Here is a 25,574-nt window from a genome sequence, read left to right as displayed (position 1 = left end):
ATACAAAGCACATTCAAGCAAAAAAAAGAGACATTTCAAACATCAGATAAAGTTGTCTATGGAGCAACTTGATACAGCCCAATGTGCGCCGGCTTGTCGTGTCACGTATCAAACGCATCCGCGTCCTATTGTCAAATTGTTTAATTTAAAAATACGACCAAATCTAACTTTGACAACTTCAATGAGTTAATGATTGCACATAAATAAATCAAATACTTGATCATCGGCTTCCGCTTCTTTTAAATTTTGTATAAATCGACTCCTAAGTATTTAGTGCGTTAATTTTTTTTTCGTATTGCAACTGACATAAGAGTAATTGTATTAAATTATAGTACCTAGGTACTTGTTTGTAGTAGAAATAAAAATAAAAATAGTGCTTTCCAAAGAAATATCTGAAACCTACAATTCACTTTACTTACATTATGATTGTTTAATAATAAGTATTTCATTCAGTTTCAATAAGACCGTAACATAAGTAATACAGTAGTAGTAATAAAAAAAGAGATAAATCGTGAAACATTACCGTGACCGATAAACCGTGAAGCCATGGCATAAAATCGTTACTATGAAAGGAGAAGGTGATAAAAAAGTATCATTCAGTTTAGGTAAATTACAATTTAGTTATACCCGTAATAATTGAAAAGCAAAAAGGTACCGTATAAGTAAAGCGCGTGAGAGATACAAATAAGTAAATAGAAGTAGGTACATAGCCTCAGCCTACCCCTTTTCATGAACTGTAAAAAGGGTAGGCAACCTTACTTTTATTTTGAAAACCAGACCTCGTTTTTTATATTTTTTGATTCAGCGCCATCTAGGATAAAATCTGTAAACGCGGAAAAAATATTTGCGATTAAAAATCAAATATTTATGTTGGTAAAAATATGTACAACGTTACCAATAAAAAAAACTCGACCATTTAGAAAAGGTAAAGGTATTTTAAAACGAAAAAAAATAGCGAGTGCTTTTTGATTCTTGAAATATTAAATACCTTTTTGCATTCTAATTTCTCTGTGGTTTTGTTGAAGTGGCAACACAGGTATTTGACGTTTCGTTACGAAACCTGCCAAAATTCGCACCCAGCGAAAAATTATAGCAATTGTATTGCGTAGGATATAAGTGTAGCAAAATGACTTCCGTAGCAAGGGCTGGACACTTAGCCCCATATTTCAAGGCCACATCCCAAGTGGTCGCCAATGGCTTGAAGCCCGTGGTCGCAGTCCCAACTCCTGTTGACAAACTGGTCGTGCAACCTCTGCCGAAGACATCAACTGTGCAATCTTTGCATGGAGCCCTACCTATTCAGGGTTTGAAAGTTAAGCATACAACCAACCGTAAGTTAATCTACATATTTTAATACTGTTAGAAAATAATTAATCGATATTATGCGTGAAAATTATTGTTACATAACACATGTCATTTTCAGTGCCAAATCAAGTACGTTTTGCGCATTCTGATATCGCTTACCCTGACTTCTCTGCGTACCGTCGGAAGGAAACTTTGGATCCCAAATCGAAGGCCAAGGAAAATGTCGACGCTCGCAACTCTTTCACTTATCTTGTCGCTGGAGGTTAGTACATTTTTAATTATACATGTATGTTTTACATGACAAAGTTTACAAGCATTACTTAGTTATATTATTCACACTTTGTTGTAATTCAGTGAATATCAAACATACAGCTAAAAGTTTAATCTGATTGTAGAGTTGTATGGAGTACAAAATACAAGACTCGAGATCTTGTTATGAATTGTATGACCACAAAAGTGTATTCTATAAGCTTATTAAATCTCTTGTGAATCATACTATAATTACACTAATTGTCGCTTAAATCAGTCCCTATGTATTATGTGACTGTAATTAAGCCCATTGGAACAATACTGAAGAAAGACCTCAGATCATGGGCATCCATCAATGATCAAGGTCTAGAGCAGCTACTATTAACATGGTCTTTATTGAAATTGATTTCATATCTATTTTACCATAAGATGGATGGGCAAATGTCAATTTGTTTTATTTAATTACTAGATGTCCCCTGCGTCTCCATCCGCGTGGAATAAGAAAAAAAACAAGTGAATAGTCTATGTGTTTGCCCAGACTATCCTCTACAATTATACCAAATTTCATCAAAATCTGTTCAACTGTTTTGACTACAAACTCTAACAAACATCTATCCATCCATCTAAACTTTTGCATTTGTAATGTTAGTATGATGAAATTCTCTATCACCTCTTAGATGCTATTAAGACCTTACAAGCATATGAATTACAGTGGTTTAAAAACATCGGGATGGATGTAGGGAATTTTTTTATTCCTTAACATGCAACATGCAACGCATATTGCTACTAGGTCTGACTCCCATGGACATCTGCATAACCAAAGATGCATTGAGGGTCTTATATTAGATTTGATGAGGTGGTATAAGAAAAGAAAATATCCTCTTTCAATGTGTCTGGCTACTTGCCTTTTTGTCACCATATGATTTATAAAAAAAAAATATTTTAAAATATAATGCAGCCTTTTATCATAGTAATAAGTAATTAACAGTTGATAATTCCTTTCCGCAGCTGGTGGAGTGGCAGGGGGGGACGCCGCGAAGTCCGTGGTCACCCACTTCGTGTCGTCGATGGCGGCCGCAGCCGATGTGCTCGCCTTAGCCAAGATCGAGATCAACCTTGCTGAGATTCCCGAGGGCAAGTCTGTCACCTTCAAGTGGCGTGGAAAGCCGCTGTTTATTCGTCACAGGTAAATTTATTCTTTATAAAATTGATTGTACTATGGCAAGTATAGTCTATAGAGAAACATGAAAATTAAATGTTTATCTAGAAATTCGTAAGTAATATTTTTTTTTAAATTGACTTGACTTCCTGTTTAATTGGTTACTGTAAACATTACTAGCTTTTGCCCATGATACCTGCGCAGAATTAAAAAAGTAAGAATCTATGTGTTCTACCAGACTATGCTCTACATCTACGTCATATTTCATCAAGATCCGCTATTTAGGTACATTTCAGTGTGACACTTTCCTAACACTAACATCCATCCAACCATCTTAACTTTCACATTTATAATATAACATTTCATTCACAGGACAGCTGAAGAGATCACCACAGAGAAAGCGGTACCGCTTGACCAGCTCCGTGACCCTGAGCCCGATGAGAAGAGGGCCCAGGATCCGGAGTGGCTGGTTGTCATCGGTGTGTGCACTCACTTGGGCTGCGTACCCATTGCCAATGCTGGGGACTTTGGAGGCTACTACTGCCCCTGCCACGGCTCCCACTACGACGCATCCGGACGTATCCGCAAAGGCCCCGCACCACTTAACCTAGAAATACCTCCCTACAACTTTGTAGAAGGAGGCCTCTTGATTGTAGGTTAAGTGATATTTATTAGACAATTTATTTAATCAACACCATCAATAGTGATCGAAAAATAAAATGTAATGTGATATCATTTTGTTGTATTATTTCAGTGTCATTTTATTGTTTTTGTTAAAAAAATAAAAATGGATACAATTAATTTGATTTTTAATATTTTGATCACACTTCAATAAACAAGGATATTGGTAACATCACTAGTTTCCTCCCAAAGGACAAATACATAATTTATTGTGAAAATTAAAATGGCGGGTGTACCATAGCGAATTAAATTATACCACTTACCAATAAAATGTACTATTTAGTGTTGACGTCAATATGGCGGATGTAATTTATTTTCGTTCTGGAGAAGGTACTTTTTGTTATGAGCGACGTACTAAATAGTACATTTTGTTGGTAAGTAGTATAATTTATTTTGCTATAGTACACCTGCAATTTGACTCTTACCATTTATTAGCTCGCTCAGAGTTAGTTACTAAACATCCTCTTAGTGCAGATTTTTCATTTTACAACTAGGGATCTTGTGATTAAATAAAACCAGTGAATAACGATCTGTAATTTGTTTTATTTCCCGTTATTATTTCTTTTATATTCTACATAACATCTAATATAGACTACCAAGGTTTTATATACATTCACGAAATTTCTAACTGGGAATTCGATTTTAATAAGGTACGATTTCAATTCGGATACTATATAAGGAGAGTTAAAAAGGAAATTACAAAGAAACACAAATGGCAGGGTATTATGACTATCTAGGCCTTTTGGGTAATTCACAATAAGCAGATTTTATTTCCAAGGTACCAACCGATTCCACAGATTACAAATATTGACACAATATAGACAAATTCAATATACCAATATTAGTAACACAAACACAAGAATTATCAGATATTCACATAGATGACACTAAAGAAATCTCTATTTACAATAAGGTCTTGGATAGGTTACATATTTGGCAAAATAATTTAATTAAAACTAGGTTAACCTTAGAAATGAGTGAAAGATAAGCAAATATAGTGAAATTTTAATTTTTATAACAGAAGTGAATGCGAGCTGACCGAATTTCAAATTGAAATAGTAAAACAATTAGCACCTACATATTTTTTTCTTAATAAATACCTATAATCAAGGATCTAAAGATGGCAATTTGTTAAAATGAGCATTTTTTTGTAGACTTGCTATTGTTTATGGCAAGAATCTGCACAATTTTGTTAGGTATTATAAAAAAATGGAATGAAGCATATTAGTATTCAAAATGAAATATATGGTCAGCTCACAAATAGCACATACAGTTTTACAATTATCTTATAAAATAAATAGAAATAAAAAATAACCAAAACTGTTTATTTTTTTTATTTACGTCAAACATACGAGCAATTGTCATTTGATCGCACATCGACAATGCAACAGTGGAAGGTTATGGCACAGTACTTCGAATTGTTTTTTTATAACACAATTATAATTGAAAATAATTGGTTAATTGTGGAGTAATGATGAATACATACGCTCTCTTATGGCGCCAGTTGGCTATCTAAGGATACGGTGTGCGAGCTTTATACAAAATTAAATTTTAGCACAATAAATATGGAGTATCTAAACATTCAGATATACCTCTTTTACAGAACATTTATAGTTTGAACACAGAACATCGTGCTATATATTTAAGTTGTAGACATATTTTAAATCTATTATTCGGAAAAATATATAATATTTATTACATATATAATCTAGGTGACAAAATACAATTTTAGTAATTTCTTGAATATAATCTATTTTTTACTTTAATTTCTATATTGTTTGTAGTTTGAGTATTTTAGATTGCTAATTGAAGAAGGTTTTTTTAATTTTTTTGTGCGATAAATAAAAATAAATGAAGCTATGTATTACCTGTCAATGTCAAAGTCTTGTCAAATAATTTTTTGTCGACGTGAAAATCAAAATGTACTTAGTACGGTCCGTCTAGAAACTCAACAATAATTCTATACAACCTCGGAAGCTCTTAAACAGTTTTACTTAAAGTATTGGAAAAATAAAATATTTTCTACATATAGTCAAATTAATGTCTCTCCGTAAATTTTTACTAAGTGTAATTTTTTGAAATCTCATTTCGTTTAAATTAATAAACAAAAATTGATCACGTGTTAGCTTACGGTCGGAATATTTGACAAAGAAAATTAATTCTTTGCCCGTAATCACGTCACAAGTTAAAAGAAATCAAACAATCCTACGATATTAGTAACAAACGATCAAAATTCAAGCAACTACATTGTCGATCAAAAAGTTTTTATAACCAAAATTTTAAGTATTAAATCTATTTAAAAAAACAAAAAGGAGATTTCTTTAAACAACCTAATTATGTTTTTAAAAAACTTATTTGTCGTCTGATATTTTCAGTAGTTTCACTGAGAAACAAAAGATAATTTGTGATCTATAACTTTACGTTTGAAAAGTGTTATTAATATTTGACATTGCCAAGAAAAAAGAAGCAGCTTCTAAATTTAAATGGGATTCTAATTTTAAATCAAGAAAAGATTAAAAAAGTACGGAGGGACTTGGGGCACACAAAATCGTGCCATTACCGGTTGCTGAATAAATGTTGCACATAATTAGTCAGGTTCTAAGTCACATTTTAAACTCGCAGATACCGATAACCACGATTCAGCTGGAATTAAAAAGAAAATGTGCTGCCAGTCATCACGACTTCGATTCTTTCATCGCATGGGTGGTCAATTTGAGATAGTAGTCTGAAAGGTCAATTTCGATATGTCGGTCAAATCACCGATTATACGAATAAACCCAATTCTACACCATCATTATAATCTTTCTGTGATATATTGACGCATACTGCCCGCTAATAAGATACAATAGTGACCAGATCCAAGCGAGTCTCCGCTAGACAACCAACACTGCAGCGTTTGAATAGTTCTGTATATTTCCCGCTCGCACCGGGCTGTATAGTGTGGTGCGCACTAACAGTTGTCCGTGTAGACGGGCGCCAGGTCCAGTGTGAGATGTCGCAGCGCGCGGTCGCGGGAGGCGGAGCGCGCGGCGCGCGACGACTTGATGATCTGCAGCACCATGGCCTTGCAGTCGTGACACACCGCCATCTGCACGCCGCGCAGCCGCTCCGCCGCCGCCGCGCCGCCCCGCCCGCAACGCGACCTGCAACGAAACATAACCTCAGTCAAATATTACACTTACAATTTAATGAGCTTTCCCCCGCAACTCCGTCTGCGTAGAATTACAAAAAAAAAAACAAAAAGTAGCCTATGTTTTCTTGCAGACTATCCTCTATATCTGTACCAAATATCATGGAAATCCGTTCAGCCGTTTAGGCTACAATCTCTAACAAACAACAATCCATCTAAATATTCGCATTTATAATAGTATGTTAGGCACTGATATGCAATTTGTTGATAGTCATACCTGCGGTCGTTGATGACGCAGGGCATGCTGCCGGGCCCGTCCACGGAGCGCGTCATGGCGCCGGGCGCGTGCACGGCGAGGTCCGCGAAGCCGAGCGCGGAGCCCCCGCGCGAGCCCCCGCGCGACCCTGGCGCTGACTGCGGGCAGGCGCGCCGCGACACCGGGCTGCTCGGCGCGCTGCCCACGCTGTTGTCCTGTTAGGACAATGCCAACGTTAATTAACCCAGTATGTCAGTAACAGCTACAGTCTGGAAGTTGGTCCCTCGAGTCAGATAACTCATTGATTTCTGATGGTAAAAAAAGAGGAGAGAGTACTAACATGGTGTTCCGGGGAGACGAGGCGCGAGACGAGGCTGCGGGGGAAGGAGGGCGCCTCGTCCTCGGGCGAGGGCAGCAGCGAGGGACTCAGCAGAACCACCGGCACGTGCGCGAAGTGTTCCGTCGGTATGCGCATCTGTACAACATACATAAATTTAGTAAAATGTCCTATTCGAGTAAGATTAGAAACAACACCCAACAATATAGCACAATAGCAACTCACCTTTGAACAACACTTTTGACAGACAGTCTTTTTACATAGCTTGCATTTCTGCCCCCAGGGGCCGAATATGCCAAATCTTGTTTTCAAACAAAGGAAACACACCTGAAAGTGGCATTGAAATGAAAGTATAATTATTTTTAAGAATTTTTGTTAAAAATATCAGTCAGAGTTGTAAAAACATGTGAACTCACTCTTCTCTTCTCTACGTCTTCTTTGACTCTGCCCTCGGAGGGCAGGAACTCGAGCTCGGCCTTGGTGAGCACCGACCTGATGTGCACGATCTCCTCCAGCGTCAGCGACAGCCGGTCGTCCGACATTATCGCCTCCTGCCATTGCTTCTGCAAAACAAACACAACAATATAACACAGATTATACAACACGCATACCATCAACCGTAATAAAAATGCATTGAATACCTTACATTATAATACGATAGCAAATTTTGCATTTTTATATTATAGGTTAATGATGAATATGATATGAGGATTATTTTAAAATATTTAAAGAATGTAAGCATGAAAAATAATTAGCTAAATATGCAATTACAGTTTAAATTGTCCTTTTGTCTGTGATAAAATGTCTATGAGACTAATACTAGCTGAGATACCATGCTAATGACTCTCATACAAACTTACCAATAAACATAATAGAAAAAATCAGGGTTGGCGACAGAATGTTTAGTCAGGCTAGCGTGTACTCACATGCTTGCTACTAGGGCTGCCACTAACCGACTTGATGAGCTCGTCCTGCAGCGACGACCGCGACCAGGACAGCTCGCCCAGCTGCGCGTCCAGCTCGCTGCTGGCCAGCGACGCGGCGCCCGCGCACGACGCGCGAGAACCGGGCCTGAACACATGCAACTTACAACCTTCTATTCAAGTACTAACTCTTGACCATATGACAATCAGTCGTAAAGACTGTATGGTCATACTTTGTCTTTCATAATACAGTTGGCTCGTGTTTCAACAGATTTGAATACTTCACTGTTGTAGAAGTCTCGTTTTTTACAACTCTCTTGATATAATCAAGGTCTGCTAAAGTAAAGTACAATATCGCAAAGTAATGTATTGGTCCTTCGAGCCGATAATTTTGAACAAAGCTTTAGCTTTAATTAATTGAGCCAATTAGAAATAATATTTTCAATCGAATTAATTGAGCCATGTGCAAGTTACCTGGAGTGCGGCAGAGACTGTGCGCCGTCGCTGGGCGGACAGACATGCGTGACCGTGTGTCGTCGCATTGACGCGCGCCGCGACGGACATTGCGTCGCCAGATCGTATGCTGTGTAAAAAACCATCATAAACATACGGTACACAAGAGTTTTCACATATTTTACATTAAATATTACAGATTAAATGATTGTTTAAGGCGTGATTTTAAGAAGTCGTTTTTATTAGTACAAATGCACATAAATTTAATCAATAAATAACAGAATTAAAGCGTAGTACGAAAAGCGTGGTAGTAAATATTAAACTACCTACATAAGTTATCTAAACTGGATTTAAACATGAAAAGCATAACAAAGCAAATGTGATTTAATAAAATGGGAAATTGACTGTCAATTGACATATATTAGGGATAACTATATAAATCTAGATAATGAAAGTAAAGACTTCATTGCTATGTAATAAAATAAATGTCGTATAAGCATTGTACAAGATCAGCGAATTATTGTTACAAAGCGCGACAGCGCGAAATAATAAGTAACCATTTAACGTGATGTAAGGAGTGTACAGTCAGCGGAATTTCTTACAGCTATTTGCTTAACCTGTGTTGTAATGATTCTCTTAATTATGAATAACCAGAAATAATACCTAATGGTTGAAATCAATAAAAATAAGTTTGTGGTAAAACATCTGATACGAACAAAATTGTGAAATGAGGGTTGCACATCTTTTGGTAACAGCGACATTGAAAGTGACATTTAACTTTTTTAAACATGGATGCAAAAGAAAGGCAAAAGATATCGAGTCATGCAGCCAAGTGTAGCAGTCATACACTCGAGCGTCTGGTCGCAGAACTGGTGGTACTCGTCGTGGGAGATGCGAGTGCGCGGCGGCGCGCGCGGGGGCTCGCACGTGCCCATGCCGGACCCGCCCGGGACAGCGGTGGGAAAGAGCACGTCAATTTAACCTTCTATTATCCATAATACTCTTATTTTTATAAAACAAACTATTCGCATTCTATAAATATAATCCTATAATTTGTGTCAGTGTATTGCAGCTTGGTGTCTTGCGTTGCAAGCGATTGCAGTGTGGCAGTGTTAAGCGATTTCCTGCCATTGCTCATAGATAATATTTAGTTTGCTGTGTGTTGCCATTTCCATACTCAAGTTTACCAATAGTGTAATTTTTTTTATAGGTAGGAAAGTTTAGTACCAGTTCGCTTCCAGGGTTTAGGGGCTGGCTGCTGAGGTGCCGTGTGCCGGGGGAAAGGTTGAGGGACGCATGTCTCCGGACTTATGCATGTTTCGGTGTCATCTTCGTCTTCGTCGTCCTGAAAAAAAATGGATTTTAACTTTTTGAAAACATCTGCAATACTATACGTGTGGAAGTTAGAATGCATAAATGGTTGTTGGAGTTTGTTGCCTTAACGGCTGAACCGAACTGCATGAAATTTGACATTTATGTAGAGCAGTCAGGAAGAACACATAGGCTACTTAATCATTTGTTTAATTTACGGACGAAGTCACGAACGATTGCTAATAAAATAAATCGTTCTCATTACAAAGGCAGGTACAAATAAGAAACGTAAATGAAGACATTTGTGCCTTCAAGTTCGTCATAAATTGTGAAAGCGGTCAATGAATCAGTATGCGGCGCAAACATTCAAGTAATTGCATTCGGATTGTCTGCCTTTAACAAGGGAAAACCCTTTAAATGTACTTACGAAATTTGTATGTGCAAAACGTGCTGTCATGTTCATTAAATAAGAATGAAACTACAATACCACTTATTTCAACCTAAGCATCACTACGCAAAATGAATTGGTACATCCCTAATCTTAATAATATTAAAAAAGAGGAAAGATTTGCGTTTTTATATGTTTTGGCATAACTTAAAAACTACTGAGGCGATTTTAAAAAATCTCACATCATTAAAAAGCTATGTTATCGCTGCGTAACATTTTTTATTTCACGCGAAAGAAGTCGTGAGCAGTAGCTAGTTATTGATAAACTAAGTCCTTTTCGTTTTATTTACAAGCAAACGCACCATCTGTTAAACACTGTTGACATAACAGTGAAAGTGCAGAAAAGCTTGCGAACATGACTTCATCCGGCAAACATCCCGCGGACCCTCTGCGGTTATTCCAACGAAACCGTAATTTGCCTTAACCTTTCTGTGACGTCAATATTGCAACTTCAAAAATTCAGGGTTTCTCCAAAGAATAAAAAATACATTTTGTATCTTATGACAAAAGGAAGAAAGTTAAAAATGTATCGTCACACAATAAAGACGATGTGTAAGGTAACATGAGACAAATTGGACCTTGACCTAGTGAGAGTTCTAAGAATATCCGCTCTAGTAGGACAAGTTTTTAGGTTATTATTGATGCTCTACTAAAACTTCCAATTAATTAGACATAAATTAATTGTTTTTATAGTAAAAATTAATTACAATAACATGTAAACATAGTTATTCAAATCTTTAACGTTATAAAACACTGGTATAAAATGCCTAGATGTGATAAATTTAAAAAAAAACCTCGGAGACCAATGTAATACAAATTATGCGTACCATTTATAACAGTAAAACTAAGTTATCATTGCAAACAGTGATTATTAATAAGAAAGTGTAACAGTTCCGCTATAAACACGGTTAGCGGCCCTGTAATCCGAGCGACCGTGGTGTTTCCTATTTTTTGCCGCAGTCCGAGGCGTCTCCATTATTGAAACTATTTATTTTGATATATAGAAAAGCTAGATAAAATTTAAGCAACGTTTACTAATGATTGTGTAAATATATTTGTATCGATAAAGAGAAAACAAAGTAACAAACCGATTCAAAATGTCCAAAAAAAAACTCCATGCCAACAACTCAATACATCGGTATGAATCAATCAATATAATATGAAAATGATAACTCTTCAAACAATAATAACATGAACATAACTGTACAAGTCATTAACAAGCACACGCAAACACGATGTTAACGATGTGGGTAACCACGCTCAAGAGTACATTGGAATTTACCAGTCGCTTCCAGCAATGTTGAGGTATATCGTTGTTTTAATAAGCTGAGGAGAATTTTTTGATGAATTGATTGCTTAACCAACATTTAAATTACATTTTATTGAACATTAAATACATTTTATAGTTACGTTGCGACTTGCTTTTCAATTTTTCTTGCAAAATCTAATGATTTAAGGGTTGATAAAGTCCAAATTTCTGTTACGTTAGAAAAACTAGGGCGCAGCAACCTTACGCGAGTTTGCACAAGTGTACATAACTGTTTACTTTCTACAGGATTTTGTTCCGTTAGAAGATGTTCTTCGTCACTTTTGAGAACTGATACTCGATGTACCAACATTAAAAAGACAATATTTTTTCACCAACAAAGATAAGAAAAATATTTTTAACAATTTTTATTCTGATGGTCGAGAACACAGACTATTGTTTCAATAATAAGGTTAAACAATAGATATTCATAAGATTTGATACACAATTTAATTTAATTCAAAATCCTCAAGCTTTAGAATTTGTAAATACGTTTACAAAGTTTGTTAGAGATTAACAAACATCGTATAAAGCTTGTACTAAGTTATTAATGATAAATTTTATTTTAAAACGCTTCAGCTTTATTGACAGTTATTAACAGGAACGCGGAGGCTGTGACCTCCTTTCGAAATGCCTCAGTACGGTCTAGGTATTTGAAGTAAGCTAACTCTGCACTGAAAGTTAAAAACGACGACCCAATTTCTTTGCTGCGTTTGTTTGAATTCAAATGCATTGTTGCAGCCCAAAACATCTGTGTCGAAACATAAACGTTGCACAAGACAAAGAAATCGATTGGACAAAATTATCATTTTTAAATCTATAAGTAAAGAGAACTGAGGATACAGCTGAGAGAAATACGCGTAAGCGGCCTACCAAACATGACGTCATAGCTAAACATCCAAAGCAAAGTATTTCATATACAATTTTAAAAAGAAATACGCAGCATAGACAAGAGTTTTCATTCCTATTACAACGACGGCTCAAAGAAATCATGAATCAAAAACGTGATATAAGAAAAAATAACAAGAGATGCTTTCTATCCGTTCTAGTCGATTGCTATTTGAAATTATAAAAAATCTTTTATCAAAATTGTATATGTGATTACGTTACACCATTAACTTTACCGTAATAGTTATAAATAGACAATTATTCTGGTCACGCATGATCGCCACTGAACGTATAAAGTCATCGACACAAACTCGGATCTCTTTCTATAGATCTATTAAAACCTCATTGCTCTCGAAAGTTAAACGCAATAAGGAACTGTTGTATAATCGACTGAAGATTGTCAACATAACTGACTACGTGATAAACTGTAATACCTAAATCGTTACATTTGAGATGAAAAAGTGATGAGACGGATGTTACAAAACGATATAACTAACTGAAGTTTTATCAACTAGCGTAAATTACTTTTCATCATCGTCTTTCTCCTTATCTCACTTCCGTGGGGTCAGCGCAACAGGTTTTTGTCCTCCATAAACACTATCATCTCAGTCATCACTCCCTTTTTGGTCATGTCACCTTTTACGCAATCCATCCATCTCTTTCTAGGTCTATCTCTACCGATGTACCCTCCCACACTCATAACTAACTTTCTTGTAACATACCATTCATCCCTCATACCATGCCCATACCATGCTAAGCTTTTACTCCTTACCTTCTCTACCACTGGGGCTACTTAACTAGAGTAAATAACTATAAGCCATAAAAGCGGATTACCATACAAATATGGATGTCCGCCCTGAAATAGCTGATACAAAAGAATATTATGTTAATCATAAACATCTGGGGCAATACTACCGCGGATGGAACATAAATCTCTACACTTCTGTCTTATTTAGTTGCATCCTTGACGCCGATATTCTTAAGATTGTCTTAGCTTCAGTCTAACACTTGCTCTACATCCATCTTAGTTAACAACAGGCGTTTAGGAACACTGCTATCATCCAGGCGTACCAATTCTATCCAGCGCAGAAGTTTAATGTTTATGATATTGCGTGGAAGTCCAATGTTTGGCTAACTCAGAATATACCGACCGAACAATACGATATTAAGGGCCTGTCGCACCACTGGCTGATAAGGCAAGAAAATCCGATATTTCCATCAAAAACAAAACAAATACACGTTGGATTGTTATCAGACAATTTACAATTTGGTGGGACTGACCCTAAAAATATCTATGTTACTCTATAACGCCATGCGGTATAATCAAGGCAAAGGTTTAACTCTATTTATACATAACCTCGTGCTACAAACTGATAAAGGGTTTTAGTATCAGAAATGTACGCAGAATATACTTATGTAGCGTGTCGCATTAATGAATGATAAATTATACATATAAAAAAGTAGAAATTCATATTAAAATTCAAGGAATAAACAAATATATTGTGTTTATAAGTCTGACCTATATCCATAATTATTAATATTCTGGTCTATTGAAAGATTTTATCAACCTAACTTTAATCCCTTTCCACCCTTTTCTGAAAAGGAAAGGATGGGAAAGAAAAGTGGATTTGACGGTGGAGGAGACGCATAGGAAGGGGAAATATCCCTTTTATGTGCGTCTCCTCCTCCGTCAATTAAGGGTAGGCAACGCATCTGCAATTGCGGATGTTTATGGGCAGCGGTCGCTTTCCATTTCGGTGGATTCAGGTGGCCACTTACTCGTTTGCCACTTCACATTATAAAAAAAAAACAACTCTTTACTGTTACAGACAAAGTCTTGTCAAGATTTCTCAGGTTTTTTTATTATGACACGAGTCGAACAAATATTATCAGGAATTTTTAATTGAATTTAAGTGAACTGCAATAAACTGATCTCAATTTCCCTTTTAATTAACGTGAATTTATATTCAGTTTCGGAAGTCACCGAATCCAATCTATTCGATGTGAACGAAATGAAATATCGATTTCTGAATTCCACTTAGGAAACTTAATATTCCCAGAGTTATTTGAAACGGTAATATTTAGCGGATATTACATGTCAATATGTTACACATGTTATTTGTTTAGAAGTTGAACGCAAATACATATTTGCACACTTAATATAAGCCTCACATACAAAGACTATAGCATTTCCCACTTTGCATACTTAATTACTGTAAACTTTGGAATTTAGTGATTACTTAATCACTCTGAGTGGGGAGTTAATGTCTATTCTAGTAATCCTCTTGAGACGAGGAATCTATCACTTACCTCGAGATTGTCAAAATCAACTTTGATGAGCCTGCGCTGCGGCGGCGCGTGCGGCGTGACGTCACCGCCTCCGCCGCCGCCCCGCCTCACCTCCCCGCCGCCCGGCCCGCTACCCGCGCCGCTCGTCGCTGCAAACAATACCTCATGTTACAAAAATCTTATAGTTTTACCTTCATCTATATCTATACTAATATTAAAGAGGAAAGATTTGATATTTCTATATATTGAAATAACTCAAATAACTATTGAGCCGATTTCATTCATCATTAGAAAGCTACGTTATCAGTAAGAAAGCTAATTTTTTTAAAATTTTTTTTAATTTCGCATGCGATGTTGCTAGCAACAGCTAGTCAGTAATAAAGAATAGCAATTTTATATATGTAATTGAACCCACTATTCACCATCTAACCCTTTACTTGCGACTAGCATTTACGTAAAAATCGTACTGGAATTAAACTTTGGAATTTGGAGTTTATAATTTGCTGACCGTCCTCTACAATTAAAGTGTAGTACGTAATACAATAACACCATACTTTGTACAAATCCATTAGCTTTCATATTATTAACAAGTCGCTGGTATGTAATCAGCTAAAACGTCACGCGCCCTGACGTTTGATAAATGACAGGGTTGCGGCAACTCGATACAGCCTTTTACTTTCGCTGTCCTTCGCGTTCGCAGTCACGACCGTCCTATAGAGTGCGCTTCCACTGGACCAGAGCGAAACGAGAATCAGCGGTTTACGTAAACTGCTTATACTGCAAGTTTCCACTGCCGAAAGACATATTTTATCTATGTTTTTTTTTCCGTAAATAATAGAAAAATGTAAACGGGTGAGATATTTGATTTCAACTACAAGTCTTTCTCATTTCCTTACTTGATCTATTAGTTCCTTAGTTGATCTATAATGCATATCATTATAGATCAACTCAACTACAATGTACACGCACCCTTATTAACCTTTTATAGATAATATCTGTATCATTTGTTAAATATTAGTCATGTAACCATTAGAATATAATTTAAACACAAAACACGAAAGTATTGTTTTACTTAGAATAGTTTCAAACTGCAAAACCGCATATTTTAATCTAAAATACCACACTAAGTAAATACCAATTAGACTGTACGACATTGTATAAGCGGTCACGCGATTATTAATCCACTGTCCTAATAGGTCAGTTAAGGCGCGGTAGTTGCAACGGTTACCTGCACTGCAGTTTAACTGCGATAAATTAGTTTCCGACAGTTCACTGCACCGCTGTTTATAAACCTGTTATACGATTAATATAGTTATCAAGGTTTTTAGATCGTTTTCTTGAGCCTAGCTCATTTGACGACGTCCAATGGAATTATACAGAAATATTTTTTAGCAATTACGAGAATTATTTTTTACATTTTATGTCAACCGTCTGCAACTTTATGCTGGCCTGGTACTTTTCTTCAGAGACGAGTTTCAATTGTTTCTTCATTTAAACTTTTGGTATGGTTTTGTTTGATAATGATGAGGGTTTCTAAATCAAATATTTGGTTTTATTCGTCCTAAATTGATAATAAATATTAAATAACGTAGAACTCGAGAGCTTAGAGACTGGAGAATAATACACGTTGGATCCCAAGAGAAATAAGTTCGAGAACACATGAAGCGAAATAAAAGAGTTCACCGTAACATAGAATAAATTGACTAATTTAGAAGATTGCTACATTTATAAGAAATATGTATTAAAAAGGTATGTTCACAAAAGATGAATAAATGTTAAATATATGAAGTACATATTTAACTCTCAGACAAGCATGGTTGTTTTTTATTAGTTGCTTTGTTTTAACGGACTGAAGTATAAACAATGGCGGAAACTTTGGACGTTTCACGTCTGCTGCTCTTCGTAGGAAATTAAAAAAGAAGCGATATTAAGTACGCAATTGTATGGTCTTGACAATGGAGTGTTGTTGATTTTTTGTTACATTTCAAATTGCTGCTAATTTATATGGAACAATGCGATTGTCATTAGAAGAATTTGTATGTACTTTTTAGTCACAGTTGTATTAGAACATTGCTATGTATACGGACGTAATAGATTTTTGCAACATCTGTCATCGTCTAAAAGAAAAATCTTGTAGAAAATCTACCGAGCTCAACTAAAAACGTAAATTCGTCGTTCCACTGAACGTTGGCTTCTAAACGAAAAAAAAAAAATACAAACTGTAAACGCTAACAGCTTATTTCAGTTTATGGATAGTTTAGATTAGCTTCAACCAATATTCTCATGTCAAATAGTCACTACACGCTTCATTGAACGTGATAGTCAACGTGACATGCCCTACGGTTACGTAAACCTCGTAGATTCCCTCACGTACCGGCACACTAGCACGCGAGCGAGGGACAAAACGTGCTGCAATGAATCCTTATAGTAATGTTTGTTTACAGTGAGTTTTCACTAGCGAAATACATGTGATACTGTCTCTGTTTTCTTCTAAGGCACTGAGAAAGACCACAATATTTATTTCATATTTAAACTTCCCTATAGACAGTGGATACTGACCTTTTTATAACTAACTCATACCGGATGTATACACGTGGATTGTACTGTTAATCGTTTTAAACAGAAACAAAAGTTTACCATTACGAGTAAACGTATTTTTTTTACAAGTACAGTCTGCAAACAAAATCCATTAGTTTTCAATTAATAATATGGCCTATACTAAAACGACATTTAAATATAACGGCATCTTAAATAGGGCTACACTTAAACCCTAAAATTAATTATTTTGGCGTCTTAAATTATAAGTACAGCTAACCGATAGCCACGTGTATTTGAACAGCTATAACATAAAGCTTAAAAAAGAATAAAATTCTGTCTTTTAAGTTAAAGTTTAAAGTATCGTACGAGCATGCTTGGGAGTGCATTGAAACATTATGGTATTAACCTAATTATTTTTACACGACTTCGTTTGACACAAACAGAGGCACATATCAACATACAAGATATTCTTAAATGTTTTACCGGAGAGAGATATTGTTAAAACAAAATGCATTTAGATTTAATTGATTTATATCTTTATCACAAACTAAATACACAGTGACATTTGTACAGCTATGTTATTTGCTGAAACTATGTTATCTGTTTGAGAATACTCATATTATCGTGTTTGCGAAAGCGTCAAACAATTCACCTATATTAAGTTGTTCAATTCAAATTCAAATACTGCAACTTTGATTACAATTGTTTTAATGTTACTCATATCATTTATTTACAAACTAGCTTTCGCCCGCAGCTATGTCCGTGTGGAACTAAAAAAAACCAAAAGCAAGTAACTTAGACGTTCTTCCGTACTATGCTTTTGATCTGGCCAAATTTCATCGAAATTCGATCAGCCGTTTAGGTGATAAATTCTAACAAACCATCCATCCATCTAAACTGTCGCGTTTATAATATTATTAAGATTAGCATTGAATCGGAAATTGTGCAAGTTGTCAAGATCTGAAGGAAATATAAGTTCGAAAACCTAGCATGGTTTAAACGCAAAAATGTTATTACTAGCGTCGGATACGGATTGAGGTGGGCGTATATTAAAATGACCTGTGACATTTAAATCAAAGGGCGAGAGGTGCGCAGGATGCGGGGGTGGCAGGCCCTTCGAGGGCGCGGGGGCGAAGGGAGGGAAGCTGTGTATTAATTAGTTTGCGTTGCGAAGGGCCGTATGTCAAGGTTGGGTAGAGATAATCAAACAATCTAATAAAAAAATAATTTATTTTAAAACAAAATTTTTAGACTAACAACCATATATGTCAGCTTGTTATACGTATCTACTTGTTTTAAATAAAATTGGTGGAAAATCCTAACTGAAACTATCGCATGTTTATTACAATCCTGTGCAGACTTGTCAGGCAGTTTGCATGCAGAAGTAGTATTGAAGCGTGCGTTCAAGATTCGAATGTTGACCCGTGAGTTTTTGTTGCAACAAATCGTGCTGCGGCACAGTAACCGACTTCCGACTATTGCTCGGTTTGCGCTCGATTGATTAGATCTATGTAATTTATGGATTTTACGCGAAACTGAACGTGGGAATGAAGTGTAAACTACTTTTTAGGTCCGATAGAAGTAGTGTTTGTTTACCATTTTTTCTTGAATTTATCACAGTCTTTATGACAATGTAAAATATCCGCAGTTCGTCTTGTAAACTACCTTTCTAACTAAAGATTAAAATATGAGAAATACCTATTTATCGTAATCTATAGACTAAGCGCCCATGATCGACACACTTTATTTCGGCAAATATGAGGTTTGTAAGCAAAAGGTATAAGAGAACTCTAATAGGACTAGAATTGGTGGCCAAATATAAAAATTGAAGTAATAAATATGGCCTTTAAGTTAAGTAGTCAATTTGTTTTTCTTGTAACTTGTGTAGTATTTTTAACTCTTAATGTTAAAAGAGAACAAGGTACTTCTGCGTATACTTTTTGTAAAATAAACTTTCTTAAAATATCTACGTTTCTTTTGAGTGAAAGTTTTTCATTCACTTTTAATTTATTTTCGTTCACCTTGAAACACTTGCGGCAACATCATCAAAATAAATGTATGTTTTAAGTGAGATTGCGCGGCCGATTTTAATGATAATTGACTTATAAAAATGTAATTACGTTAAACTAATTGCATGGATTTAATAGGCAATCTGAAAACAAGAGCGTGAAATTATATTGCTTAAAAAGATTCACCTGTGAATTTAAGAGCTTATGCATGGAATATTAGTATACCGAGAGTATACCATAAATTCATTTAATTTTTCTTTAATTTAATAAAAGACTTTTCAATTAATTTTTCTACTACTCATTTCTCTAATCCATTGTCTTTCCGTTTCATTAAATATTTTGACAGAAAATTTTTATACAGTGATATTTTTAGTGATTACACTACATTTGGTAGTAACCAATTTCGCGATTACAAATATTTTTTATACACAACACGTTTGTGCGGAGGTTCTCAGAACAGTTTATACCGTTGTTATGGATGACTCAGAACAACCATAAGGTTTATTCCCGCACGTCACATGTTGTGAGGAGACGAAGTAAAAATTCCCTGTTAATCAAATCAATATTCTAAAATTATGCTATTTTAGTTGAAGAAATTTCTTTAAACTTGTATTTAAAATAATAATTAAAATAAAAATAAGAGATGATTCCTATAATATACGTTTTACTATGACAATAGTATAATTACTGGTCATGGTGGCAGCAACGCTTCCCCAGAATGCCTTGTCTTGTGCGACGTCCAGCGCGGGCTCCTCGGGGCTCCGGACCGGCTCGAGGAGCCCCGAGACCGGCCGCGTGCCCAGCAGCAACGCCGCCGGAGACACCCTCGAGCGACGCAGCTTGGATGATGTATGACACTGGCTGAATTATGCTTATGTTTTTTTTCTTATATCGTAATTGTCACTGGCTGTATTTGGACCTTATTTTTTTCTTCGATTGTAATTAACACTGGCTGAATGATGCAAAGATCTTTACTTCTTTATTCTTCAGTAGTATACATTTGCGTTTATAAGTTGAAGGTAAGTTTACCGTTTTGTTTTTTATTAGTAGAATCAGCGCGGGAAAATGTTTCAATACAATAATTATGTAAAATCAAGACATAAGTAATTTTCGGTGAAAAAATATTGCTTTTTTTACATGAAGTTTATTTTATTATCTATTTAACTAATTATGTTCAAAGTATATTTTAGGAAATGAGTGAGAGCAATTTTATCACTTTTAATAAATTTTCTACGCTTTTTTTCTAATTGGTCCATCAAAACAACACAAAATGGCATTGACCTGCAACCTAGCCCTCTAGTAAAGTCTCAAAAGCACATATGATTGCACTGCGTCACTTTCGATTTATTAAAATTAAAACGAGAACACATTCTTAAGCTCCTGTTGTAACTGGCACGTTGTAATAGTTAATTCAAAAAATTAACAATAGAAAAACATAAATTTTGATTTATGTAGAGCGGATGTAAATAGAAAGCGCGTGCTTAACTTGTGGCGATCGTCGCCATATTGGTTAACATTACCCCAAGTTACCGCATGCGCAGTAACTGCCCCCGAGACGGGGTGAGTTTCAAATGTCAGCACGACTCGCTGAATATTGTTTTAGAACGATCCGTTTAGAGTTTAGAGGGAGAATCAAAACCTTTTTCTCTTGAAAAAGTATTGAAGAAACCCTCTTTATATTCAAATTGTTTTTATACACAGATGTTTGACTAATCAATTAATAAATTCTGACATTTTCTTTGAAGACCAAAGATGACTATGACTAGCTGACATTTTAACAGATGCGGTAACAAAGAAGTGATATATTACTCAAATATGACGAGTCATATATTGTAGCTATAGTTAATAACTCCTTTAAGGTTCTCGTAATACTTCTGAAGTCCGGTCTTCAAGCTTAAGGTAATACTCGCTTATATAAGATCAGAGGTTACAAGTTACAGAAATAAGTGAAGGAATGGTTACCAGTAAATTGTTGTCCATCGGAAATATTCGTTATTACTTTAATTTCTATTAATTTACTAATAGAATAAATATATTAATTTCATTTTTCTACATTTTCTTTTCCGTCATATCTTTCAGAATATGGAACTCTATGCTATTGTATTTTACATATTTCGTCATTGTGGTAGTTTGTTTTCTTAACGACTTACATGGTCTCATGTGTTACACCAAACTTGTCTTGTAAGAATGTAAGGGATAACAAATATGATTTTATACTAGTGCAGCTGTCGAAACTCATAAACCAGCATAAGTTGATCTCTCATATTTTATTGTCTTCAAAGGTATAAATAGTTCCACAATTTGCAAGACTTATTCAGGTCGAATGAGTTAACAAGTGAAGTTGAGAAAAAGTTGGTATCTGTCGGAAATATCGTTCTATAACGTAAGCGAGTTTCCCATCGTTGTTACGATACAGATGTTGCTCTACAGTGTCTACACGATCTTACAAATCACCGTAACTAGTTATTTAGGGCCTGTCCCACCAAATTATAAATTGATAGCAATCCAACGTGTAAATTATGTGATGAAAATATCAGATTTTGTTCCCTTATCTGACAGTGACGTCATTTATAATTATCTGAGCCTCTATCAACCAGTGGTGGGACAGGCCCTTTATGTTTTGAAATACGTTCCGACTTAATTAGTTCATTGCTATTCTTTGGAACCCTAAAACTGAAGAGTTTAATGCCACTGTAAAACTAACAATATAGTGAATTTTAAATCACTCTAGTAACAAGATGAGGGAAACTGATAATGTGTCTTGTAAAAGACATTTTGAGAGTTTAGTATTTAAACTTAATATTTTTATTAGATTGTAAATTAACTTTCTACGAGTATATATATAATGTCAAAATTTCTACTCTTACATAAGCCATAGTAACTGAATTATTACAGTATTTTTACAAATAACTTTCAATTAATAAAATAATAAAATTTATCATAAAAATCTTCCTAACAATAATTTTTACGATTGTGATTAGAAATAACGATGTTCTTATATTTAAATTCAAACTTTTATTTGCTATAGAATTTTAAGTGTTTTTTTATCTGACATAACCACGATTAAACGTAACTTCCGGATAAAAGTTAAGTATTCTTTAGGTAATTTTAACGTAATGTTTAAAAGTTGTTTTCTATTAAAATTCATGTTAAGTACAATATCCGCATCGTTACGTGTCTATAAAAAATATAGTTTTTTCAATTTGCTACGTCAATTTAATACAACAGCCGTATCGATTCCGTGCTACTAGTGATGCGCTTCGCATCGATACCATAAAAAATAAAATCAAGAACAAAATACTTAATCTATACATATAACAAAATTGGAATGTCTGTTTGTAATATGAAAAGTTCCAGATTTCGGAAAAATGATGTATTTGCGTTGCTAATAACGATAATCGCATTTTTTTGTCTGTCTGTCCGCAGCCGCTTGTGTTCCGGGTAATTCAAGATAAAATGTTTATTAGATAAACGTTGTATTGCCTCATAAATTGCAATATGATACATTTTCATCGCATTAAGGCCACATCGTGAAGAAATTTATGATTATAGAAAACAATACAGCGCTGTTACGAACCACGCAATACAAAATTACACGCAACGCAGCATTAGTACAGATAATTTCAATGAATTTTATGAACAGTAATCTCAAGCAGACGTTTTCTTCCCAAATAACACATGTATTATGGGGCCTGAAGTGGTGTTTGTGATGTCTAAATTACAATAACTGATAAAGACATTTCACTCGAGTGACTCCCAAAGATATAAGTCAATTTTATGTCTTCTTTTTCGATACAAATGATGAAATACGAGAGATAAGGAAAAATATCGATAGATCTGTTATCGTGTGTCGCAACACTATTCTACAATGTATCAAGAGAACGCGTTCTCCTTGCCCAAAGTAACTTGGCATTTACTGAGCACGTTCGAAACAAGTTTGTGATTGTAAATATGTTGCTATATCGTGCACGCGAGAAAAACAATAGGGACGACTTCGAACGTCCTGCTTTTGACTTCAGCAGGTACGAAGTTCTTTAGATTTATAAATATAAATTCAATTAAAAATATGAATGTAAACAAAAATCTATACTAACTATTTAACTGTCTTTGAACCTTCTTGATACATGACTAACTTTAGTTGAGAAAATACATATAAAGATAACAGAGAGGAAAGCGAGGTCACTACTAACAAATAGGACATGTAGTGAACTAACTTCGGAAAAATGTAATTTCATGGTCACATTAAGGATGTGTTTTCTGATTATGGTATTCTGTTATTTATTTGCTTGCAAGAAGACATTAAATTGCACGACGAGACTTTTCGATTCGAACGATTACTTTCAAATGACTTCTCGTCAGTTGAAAATTACTGACATTTACAATAAAAACAGGTTTATATGTTAATACTCTGATTTTATCTTTAATTATAGAATTGCATTTTCATATATTTAAAATCATAAACATAACAATTTAATTTGCATATTTGTACGTAAATCAATAAAAAATTACGTGAGCAAGATCGTAACTATTGGTCCATAAAAAATTAAATTTTTTGGCATTTAGAATTTATGACAGTATCACGAGAAATTTAAACATCATGTATATCAAGATGCAACTAATTCTTTTAATCCAAACACAATTTCGCAAGCTTAGATTTTAATCCCTAACGTAGAGACAAAAAGCGATCTTTAAACCATATGCGAAGCACCTTGCAGCTGTCATCAACAAAAACACATAATTAATCGTAGACAGGCCATTACGAGCAGTGTTTGGCAACCACCCAGACAACGTCTCCTTGACCTGCGAGCTTTTTGCTCAAAGACGCACGAAGCTTGTATAGATTTGACCGTGAAAGTAAAATATTCTGACATTTTCATTTATCAAGGCGAAGCTCCTTTGTCATTTAACAAATCGATTTGATCGACGGCCTAGTTGTTTTTAGATGAATTATTAGGAATTAATTGTGAAAATAGCGTCTGTCTTTTAAACTTTCAATCGTAACTGTGTAATCAAAGTTTGTAACCTGTAAACTGTAAGTTAAGTTGTACTTAAAATAAATATTAGTCTAATAATAGATATAAAATTTCATTCTATTCTATTCTATTCTCCTATGCATTTAAAAAGAATTTAGAATGATTTTGTTATAATATTAATTAAATTATGATTAAAGCACACCACTATTCATCCATTGTCAATTGAATTTTAATAATATACTTATCTTCCATTGATGCATTTGTTCATCATTTTGCACGTTTTTTTCAATGCACAATATAATCTACTATAAAACGTTTATTCTTGTATAAGAGTCATCTTTTCACGGTAAGTTCTCTAACGTTTAAAAAAGTACATCCCTTATGGAGGGTCGGCACAGTATGTGCTGCTCTTCCATATATCTCTATCAGCCGTCTTACCTGAATCCACTCCTTTCTTAAGCATATCCTCTTTCACACAATCCATCCATACTTTCTTCGGTCTTCCTCTTCCTTTGTAGCCATCCACATTCAATCTTAACACTTTCTGGTTTATGTCTCCATCATTTCGTCGCATAACATGTCCATACCACGCTAACCTTTTGCTTCTCAATTTCTCCACCACTGGCGCTACTTTCAAACTTCCTATAATGTACACATTCTTAACTTTATCCAATCTTGTCACACCACACCATAAAAAAGTACATATTACTCGAGATAATTCGCTATAAAACGTGATAAAGTGATCTTGGTGGCTGTAAACATGTTAAAAGTTAATAACCTATTTTAGTTCAAAATGTAAATTTAAAAACAAAAGTCATTTAACAAAATAAACGATTTAATTTACCGTGAACAGCACAATGGCTGGTCGCGGTGTTTTGATACGATACTACAATAGTACAAAAGAAACATTGGCATTGTTTTCTCGAGTTTCGAATGGTATAAAAACATTCATTATTTCATAAAAGAGGCAGTTTTCAATATGAAAAATTAAAAACCCATTTAAATTATTTTATTAAATTTATGCTACGACTAGCTTTCACCCGCGACTCCGTCTGCGTGGCATTAAAAAAAACAAATGTGAGTAGCTTATATATTCTTCCGGACTATCCTCTATGTCTATGCCAAATTTCATCGAGATCTGATCAGCCGTTTAGGCTACAAACTCTGACAGACATCCATCCATCCATCTAAATTTTCACATTTATAATATTACTAAGACAAAGATTAACTGCATTTTATTTTGAAGGCGTAATCTAACAACTGTATTTTTAATAATACTAGTTAGTTTCTAAAATAAAGTTTTCACCGTTATAGGTTTT

General features: G+C 34.9%; 2 protein-coding genes across 4 annotated transcripts in view; one reads left to right on the top strand and one right to left on the bottom strand.

The window, feature by feature from the left end:
- The first annotated feature begins 1,033 nt into the window (after window positions 1-1,033).
- LOC106101302 (cytochrome b-c1 complex subunit Rieske, mitochondrial) lies at window positions 1,034-3,448 on the top strand. Its single transcript, XM_013280477.1, has 4 exons — window positions 1,034-1,331; window positions 1,424-1,567; window positions 2,563-2,740; window positions 3,086-3,448. Exons 1-4 carry the CDS (start codon window positions 1,127-1,129, stop codon window positions 3,372-3,374), a joined length of 816 nt encoding a protein of 271 aa, XP_013135931.1. The 5' UTR covers window positions 1,034-1,126; the 3' UTR covers window positions 3,375-3,448.
- Window positions 3,449-3,917: 469 nt separating this feature from the next.
- The window catches only part of LOC106101300 (protein spire), a 113,726-nt gene continuing 92,069 nt past the window's right edge, over window positions 3,918-25,574 (bottom strand). Inside the window, exons 9-17 of one of the 3 annotated variants that reach the window (XM_013280474.1) lie at window positions 14,757-14,884; window positions 9,721-9,838; window positions 8,515-8,623; window positions 8,044-8,188; window positions 7,534-7,680; window positions 7,343-7,444; window positions 7,121-7,255; window positions 6,802-6,995; window positions 3,918-6,540 (exon numbers count right to left, since the gene is read on the bottom strand). In XM_013280474.1, coding sequence (XP_013135928.1) covers window positions 6,345-6,540; window positions 6,802-6,995; window positions 7,121-7,255; window positions 7,343-7,444; window positions 7,534-7,680; window positions 8,044-8,188; window positions 8,515-8,623; window positions 9,721-9,838; window positions 14,757-14,884 — 1,274 coding nt within the window. In that variant the 3' untranslated portion in view covers window positions 3,918-6,344. The remainder of the gene's footprint in view (window positions 6,541-6,801; window positions 6,996-7,120; window positions 7,256-7,342; window positions 7,445-7,533; window positions 7,681-8,043; window positions 8,189-8,514; window positions 8,624-9,720; window positions 9,839-14,756; window positions 14,885-25,574) is intronic. The other 2 variants (XM_013280476.1, XM_013280475.1) reach the window with 2 other exon arrangements.

This window comes from Papilio polytes, unplaced genomic scaffold (assembly GCF_000836215.1).
Source record: "Papilio polytes unplaced genomic scaffold, Ppol_1.0 DF823991.1, whole genome shotgun sequence".
Lineage (NCBI taxonomy): Eukaryota > Metazoa > Arthropoda > Insecta > Lepidoptera > Papilionidae > Papilio > Papilio polytes.
Note: the sequence above shows the minus strand (reverse complement) of the source record. Positions and strands in the feature narration are given on the sequence as shown.

Bases quoted from the DNA above. Each gene is read 5' to 3' on its own strand.
- LOC106101302 (XM_013280477.1), top strand. From the start codon at position 1,127: ATGACTTCCGTAGCAAGGGCTGGACACTTAGCCCCATATTTCAAGGCC. The intron at 1,332-1,423 runs GTAAGTTAATCT...TGTCATTTTCAG, and splicing joins AGTTAAGCATACAACCAACC to TGCCAAATCAAGTACGTTTT. The intron at 2,741-3,085 runs GTAAATTTATTC...TTTCATTCACAG, and splicing joins CCGCTGTTTATTCGTCACAG to GACAGCTGAAGAGATCACCA.